The following is an 8219-nucleotide window of genomic DNA, read 5'->3' as shown; positions in this document are numbered from 1 at the left end:
ATTTTACTTCTTCTTTACTGAAACATACTACTGCTGTACTATGTTTCCAACCCTCTCTCTATACTGTATCTCTGTGTCCCTCTCACACTCTTTCCCTGCACATGTAGATAGGCTGGTTTGACTTGACTGTAGAACTAGTGGTCCTTACTATATTTCTTAATGCCTCTCTCTCCATCCTGTATTTCTGTGTGTGTGTGTGTGTGTGTGTGTGTGCAGTCGGTCCACATCGGCAGCCCCAGCCTGCAGCCTCCCAAGCCGGACAAGCAGTTCCTCATCTCCCCGCCGGCGTCCCCTCCGGTGGGCTGGCAGCAGACGCCCGACGCCCAGCCGCTCATCAACTACGACCTGCTGCGTGCCGTCTCCAAACTGGGGCCAGGTACGTTAGCGTGCTCACAGACAGATAGCAAACGTCTCCAGCGCTCCGACTGATCACACTCATGTGTGTGACAGGCTCAGACAGACTTACAGGGCACAGAAAGGGGACTTTGACATGTACACTCAAAATGCTCTCTCTCTCTCTCATTCATTCACTCACTCATTCATTTACTTACTCATTCACACACACATACTGTACACACACACTCACTTATTCACTTACTCACTCACGCACACACACTCACTCACTCATTCACTTACTCACTCACACACCCACTCACTCATTCACTTACTCACCCACTCACTCATTCACTCATTTACTTACTCACTCACACACTCACTCTTTCTCTCTCTCTCTCTCTCCCACACACAAACACACGCACGTACACGCAAGCACATGACATTCTCAGCAGTCACATATGAATGAACATGACTTGGCAACCCCACCTCACACCTTCCCATCCCCCCCCCCCAGTGCTCACACTTGTGTAGAAACAGCCCCCCCCCCACCCCGGTTCTCACCTTTCTCTCCCCCCTCTCCTCTCTCTCCTGCAGGGGAGCAGTACGAGCTCCATACCGGCACCCCCACCACCCCCAGCGTGATCGTGCACGTGTGCGAGACCGAGGAGGACAGCTCCGAGGGCGAGGCCGACGGGGGCGCGGACGGCGGCGGCGAGGGGGGCAAGCAGCGCGCGCGCCCCAAGATCATCCAGACCCGCCGCCCGGACTTCACCCCCGCCGTCACGCAGTGAGCCGCCGCGTCGGGGGTCCCAGAGTTTTTTTCGAAAGCCTTGTGGCGGCGTTGTTTGGTTCGCCACGCAAGCTGCTGTCTCTCTATTTGTCATCCCAAGCACCAGGGGGTGCTGGAGGGGGGGTGGGGCGGGGGGGAGGGGGAGAGCCTGCCCCCCCTACACACACACATCACAGCCGGAGACGCCAGCAGCAACTCTTCATCCGAAAATACGCTTTTCCTCTCTTCCCCCCTTCCTACTTCTCCCCCCATCTCCCTCTAGCATACGCAGAGGACCGGAGATCCGTCGCATCTGGGATAAGGTCATAACAATGTAAACTGTTTTGTTTGTTTTTGTTGTTTTTTTTCTAAAAATCACAGCAGATGTTGTGTCTCTCTCTCTCTCTCTTTTTTTTTTTTTGGTCTCTTGCTCTGTTTGTGATCCAGGACAACTGTGAGAGGGAGGACGAGGGACTGTACTCGCTGTTTTTGTGTGGGGGCTTTAACGCCTCCGTCGCCTGTGCTGAATACAGCTCTGCCTTTCAGACAGGCGTATGAGAGCAGTTGTGTTGACCGCTGTAAAATACTGTGTCTTTGTGTTCAGTGGATGATCGTCTCTTGCATTGTACAGCCTCTCAAGGTTATGGGGGAGGTTCTTTTTTCTGTATTTGCCACTATGATCTTTTGTGTCGTCTGTAATGTAAAACAAACATACATACAAACAAACAAACAAACAAACAAACAAACAAAAAAAAACGTTTATCATCTCTGACTCAAACGTAGCTCTGTGTCGTCGTCTCCAAAAGGGTCTGACCAGTTATGTCCTGTCGAGATTACCGCAGACATGTATGAGTCTAACAGCATGGTGCACTTTAAGAGGGAAGCCTTAACCTATATTACGCTATTTAGACAACTCAATCTAGCTAGAACTGCGCACAATTAGATAGGAGATGAATAGGTGATTCATCACGACTTGTCATACCAAACCTGGAAGGAGGACGGTAGGATACTTGACAAAGTTGAGTTAATTTACACAAGTGGGTTCATTTTACATAAGTGGTATAAGAACAGCATTATGTAGCTCTTTTTGATGTGCTAGGAAATCCATTTTGAATAAAGATATCTTGCTCGTAAGCATTGGATTTCAACCTAAATAAAATGATCTATACCAAAGAATGTGTCGTGAAGATGATTTTCTTTAATTGTGCAGTAGGAATAGAAAAATAATGCGTACAGTATACAGTCTATCAACTTAAGACGGTGTTACACATCTGGATCAAGCCTTTTAGAGACTATTTAGATAGATGGTAAAACACACTATAGCACTGCAAAGGTTTTTATCCTTCTTTCTTTCAACTCAACTGTGAACGAGGCCTGACATAACTCTGACCTTTCACCTTTTCTCCATAAAGCACTTTTAAGCCAGTAATCTGAATTTCACATATCTGGCACAGAAAGGTTTGGCTTTAGGTTTAAAATGAGCAACCAGGCAAACCGGACATGACACCAAAACAAAGGCTTATGAGAGTCTTGTGAGAAAGAGAGGTTTGGATTACATTGGACAAGTGATCTTGAGTTCAGATCAGGATTTGGTCTTCAATCCTACCTCAAGCTTAATGCAGTATTTGAGGTTTTCAAAAAAGGCAGAGTAGGTGGAAGCTATGGCCAGAGGTCAGGATGACCTTTATCTTATCCAGGGAGGGACTTAGGATGGGTTGCTTTCACACTGTACTGATGCCATACCTAAGAGGTCTTGGACATGTGCACTATACCAGCAAAGAGTGAATCAATAAAGACCATTGGGAGTACACAAATAAAACAGCTTAGGGAAATTCGAATCAATGTAACTGAAAAAAAACAACAACTTGATTTTAGCGTTAAGGATGAGCTGAGCCTTAGGTAATGTCACCATTCTATTGCCACAATTTTAAAAAAGAAGCTACAAAAGTTTTTATATATATTAGTGTTGTGTATACCATTTCTTCTGTTGGTTTTATCTGGTTTCAAGAAAACAGGAAAATCAAATAGGGAAGGGTGATTTTGTAGAATATTATGATTTAGCTTAAACATACATAGTAAAGAAACACAAGAAGCTATACCCGCTTCTTTTTTTTTTACCGTTAGGGCTGTTAGAGCTATAAAATCTTTCTTAAATATTGAGACTTGAATCATTTATAAAGTAAAGCTGCTGATTGAAGTGTTGGGTATTAATTAAGAACAAAATGCATCCGTGTATCAATGTTTAATGCTGTTAGCCTGCCTCCATCATCAGTGCACTTTCCAGTAAGAAGGCCGCAATAGTGACTCTGGTAAAAGGTCTTCATAATCCATCTAATCCCTATAAATCAGTTCATTGATCTGCAGATCTGCACTCTGCACATCGTCAACTGGCCTCTCTATCCAACAGCACCCACACCCTCATCAGGTCAAGAAAGGTCTGAAACAACACTGCCACCTTCTGGTGGATATCTGTTACTGCTCCTATTAAATCATAATTTAGGCCCAATCTCACTAATGTAGCTTTTGTTGTCACCAAAGATCCTTCATTACTGCTCCGCTTTAACCCTCTCTGTTGTCACCCATCACCATCCACCATTACAAACTTAAATTATGAAATTAGATTAAATTAGATCCATGAAATAGTGGTAGAGATACAAAATGAAAGAACAAATATGTATTTTTTCTGTATATGCCTTTATGAAGTAGGCAGTCATTTTAAATCCACAAATTAGTTTATCAATGAAGGTTTGCAATCCCAATCCAACTAAAACATATTTTGGTTCCCCTCATCCACATACAAGGGATAGCTGCAGCACTTTGCACGATAATACACTTAAAATAAGTGGACCACGTGTTAGGTTAGGTAGGTAGACCATGAAACACCAGCGTGTGAAAGAACCACCAGTAGAAACGAATGAGCTCTTTATTTACAAATGTGGGAAACAATAAATTACCATTATTATTGTATAAAAAACGTCTGTCTTCTGTGCTGGCGAGCTGGCCAGGCACACAGAATAGTTGGTACAATGGTATCTGATAGGTTGTTGCCAGGGCAACATCCTCAACTGTCTGTTCAGTCAGCTAGACCTCCATCTGTGCTCTAGGGTGGACTGTCCATCTTTGGCGGCTAAATCAATATCTGTTAAAAGGGGAAACATAAACAAAATAAGTTAGAGCTCTAACTCTAATGGAGGGTAAAGTACAAAGACGATCATTCGATCAACAAGCAACATTCTCATGCATGATCTATACGTACATTAAGTGAGATATTGGCATGTGAGAACATTGAGTTGACTTGACATAGTGATTTTTGACCAGTTATGAAATTAGCTTTACTAAGACTTAAGACTTGCACATCATTCAAATCAACACTTTGCTCATTATTACAGTGCATGAAAATGCACTGTACTGTTCTTCCTCGGTCTTCTTCTTCTTCTTCTTCTTATTATTATAGTGCATGAAAATGCACTATACTGTTATTCCAAGTCTTCTTATTACAGTGCATGAAAATGCACTGTACTGTTCTTCCTAGGTTTCTTATTATTCCAACTTCTTCTAACGCTCGCAATTCAGCTTGAACCGTTTAACGTAGAAACTTGATTCAAACTTTGCTACGTAGGTCTTACTAAGGAGACCTGTGCAATGTATTTTTCAACTTTGTAACTTTTATACTTTTTAAACTATAAATTAAAAACTATTAAAAATTTCCCCATAGACTTAACATTGCTCATTATGACATCACGGCAGCAATTAGAATGTTACGCCAGGTGGCCAGTCCAGGTGCAGCAGCTCTCTCTCTCTCTCAGACTTTAAACAAACACTGGCTCTCTTGAGACTACATTTTCTGTTCCCCTGTATCAACTGTATCAACATAAGTCTTCCTAATTCCATCCAACTTTCTATCCATTCATCTTCTTCAAACCATTTACTCATCCACCCATTCTAAACAGTCTGCCTATCAACATCAATTAGACGATCTACATTCAACTTTTAAACAATCTACTCTGTCTCAGGCTCTCTTAAGACTAGCCAGTTAAATTGATTACACCTGTATCTGTATCCACTACTCTCAGTAGAGAGCTGTGTCTCTCCATTCTACAAGAATATAAGGCACATTCCATCCAACTTTCTATCCATTCATCTTCTTCAGACCATTCACTAATCCACCCATTAAACGGTCTATCAACATCCATTAAACTCTCTGTCTATCAACATTAATTAGACTATCTACATTCAACTTTTAAATTATTTACTCTGTCTCAGGCTTTAAGCCTACACTCTGGCTCTCTTAAGACTAGCCAGTTAAATTGATTACACCTGTATCAACTGTCATTTCTCTGGCTTTAAGCATACAATCTCTCTGAAGACTATATCCTGTTAACTGTTTCCTCTGTCCACAACTGTTTCAAAATAAAAGTCCTCACTGCAATAATACACTATTAAATAATTTAACCATTGAAACTACTCAACTATTTAACTGTTCAACCATTCCAACTGTCAGTTATCATCAACTATGCCTCCAGTCAACTACATGAAACCTCCATGTACCTAGCAACCAACATAGCAACCATTAAAATTAAGCGTTTATGACCGTTTCCATAGCAACCAACATGATTATACTGCAGTAACTTCTTGTTTCCTGATAGTGGCCACCATGGATACCCTAGCAACAAATGTTTCAAAATAAAAGTCCTCACTAGCAAGTTATCTAGTTAGCATGGTTAGCATTGTTAGCATAGCTAGCATTTTTAGCATAACTGCAAAAAATCATCAACTAAGTTAGCTAATCAACCTGGTTAGCATTGTTAGCATAGTTAGCATTGTTAGCATAGTTAGCATTTTTAGCACAACTGCTAAAATGATGAGCTAAGTTAGCTAATCAACGTGGTTAGCATTGTTAACATAGTTAGCAATGTTAGCATAGTTAGCATTTTTAGCATTACTGTTAGAAATCATCAGCTAAGTTAACTTATCAACCTGGTAAGCATTGTTAGCATAGTTAACATTTTAGAATACCTGTTAGAAATTATTAGTTAAGTTAGAACAGGAATGTTTAAGCTTTAAAATGTCTACCTTAACACTATCAACTCTCTTTAAACTATGCAACCACCATGTTTACCCTAGCTACACCTTAGTAGCCATATCTACATTTTTTTGCATTTTCATGCACTGGTAATTCCTTGGAATTGCATTTCTAGTTATTAAACTTCTTCTTCTAACGCAGCCAATTCAGCTTCAACCGTTTAACGTAGAAACTTCATTCAAACGTTGTTGCGTAGGTCTTGCTTATGCCATGCCTGCTTTGTATTTTTCAACTTTGTAACTTTTATACTTTTTAAACTATTAGTTAAAAACTATTACAATTTCCCCCATAGACTTAACATTGCTCATTATGACATCACGGCAGCAATTAGAATCTTAGGCCAGGTGGCCGGCCACCTGGGCACCAACTGTCAGTTTCTCTGGCTTTAAGCATACAGTCTCATAGAAGACTACATATCCTGTTAACTGTTTCCTCTGTCCACAACTGTTTCAAAATAAAAGTCCTCACTGCAATAATACACTATTAAATCATTTAACCATTGAAACTACTCAACTATTGAACTGTTCAACCATTCCAACTGTCAGTTATCATCCACTATGCCTCCAGTCAACTACATGAAACCTCCATGTACCTAGCAACCAACATAGCAACCATTAAAATTAAGCGTTTATGACCGTTTCCATAGCAACCAACATGATTATACTGCAGTAACTTCTTGTTTCCTGATAGTGGCCACCATGGATACCCTAGCAACAAATGTTTCAAAATAAAAGTCCTCACTAGCAAGTTAGCTAGCTAGCATGGTTAGCATAGCTATTATTGTTAGCATAGTTAGCATTTTTAGCATAACTGCAAAAAATCATCAACTAAGTTAGCTAATCAACCTGGTTAGCATTGTTAGTAAATTTAGCATTGTTAGCATAGTTAGCATTTTTAGCATTGCTGCTAGAAATCATTGGTTAAGTTAGCTAATCAACCTGGTAAGCATTGTTAGTAAAGTTAGCATTGCTAACATAATTAGCATTTTTAGCGTAACTGCTAGAAATCATTAGCTAAGTTAGCTAATCAACATTTTAACATGAATAGAAATCATTACTTAAGTTAGAACTGGAATGTTTCATCTTTAAACAGTCTACCTTCACACTATCAACTCTCTGTAAACTATGCAACCACCATGTTTACCCTAGCTACACCTTAGTAACCATATCTACATTATCTATCTATTTCTGCATTTTCATGCACTGGTAATTCCTTGGAATTGCATTTCTAGTTCTTCTTCTAACGCACGCAATTCAGCTTCAACCGCTTAACGTAGAAACTCCATTCAAATTTTGACGCGTAGGTCTTACTTACGCGATGTGGGCTTTGTATTTTTCAACTTTGTAACTTTTATACTTTTTAAACTATTAGTTAAAAACTATTACAATTTCCCCCATAGACTTAACATGGCTCATTATGACATCACGGCAGCAATTAGAATGTTACCCCAGCTGGTCAGCCACCTGGGCACCAACTGTCAGTTTCTCTCAGGCTTTACAATCTCTCTGAAGACTTCTGTTCTGTTCCCCTGTATCCTCTGCGCACAACAGTATCAAAATAAGTCCTCCTAATTCCATTCAACTTTATATCCATTCATCTTCTTCAAACCATTCACTCATCCACCCATTCTAAACAGTCTGCCTATCAACATCAATTAGACGCTCTACATTCAACTTTTAAACAATCTACTCTGTCTCAGGCTGACTAGCCAGTTAAATTGATTACACCTGTATCTGTATCCACTACTCTCAGTAGAGAGCTGTGTCTCTCCATTCTACAAGAATATAAGGCACATTCCATCCAACATTCTATCCATTCATCTTCTTCAGACGATTCACTCATCCACCCATTAAACTGTCTATCAACATCTATTAAACAATCTGTCTATCAACATTAATTAGACTATCTACATTCAACTTTTAAATTATTTACTCTGTCTCAGGCTTTAAGAGTAGGCTACTCTGGCTCTCTTAAGACTAGCCAGTTAAATTGATTACACCTGTGTCAACTACTCTCAGAGAGCTGTATCAG

The 8219-nt window shown here is 40.4% G+C and overlaps 1 protein-coding gene across 2 annotated transcripts in view; it reads left to right on the top strand.

Annotated features, from left to right (window-relative positions):
• The window catches only part of rcan1b (regulator of calcineurin 1b), an 11321-nt gene extending 9024 nt beyond the window's left edge, over positions 1 to 2297 (top strand). The window contains exons 3-4 of one of the 2 annotated variants that reach the window (XM_062517834.1): positions 217 to 376; positions 931 to 2297. In XM_062517834.1, coding sequence (XP_062373818.1) covers positions 217 to 376; positions 931 to 1127 — 357 coding nt within the window. In that variant the 3' untranslated portion in view covers positions 1128 to 2297. The remainder of the gene's footprint in view (positions 1 to 216; positions 377 to 930) is intronic. The other variant, XM_062517836.1, reaches the window with a different exon arrangement.
• Positions 2298 to 8219: the final 5922 nt, after the last annotated feature.

This window comes from Sardina pilchardus, chromosome 17, assembly GCF_963854185.1.
Source record: "Sardina pilchardus chromosome 17, fSarPil1.1, whole genome shotgun sequence".
NCBI lineage: Eukaryota > Metazoa > Chordata > Actinopteri > Clupeiformes > Clupeidae > Sardina > Sardina pilchardus.
Note: the sequence above shows the minus strand (reverse complement) of the source record. Positions and strands in the feature narration are given on the sequence as shown.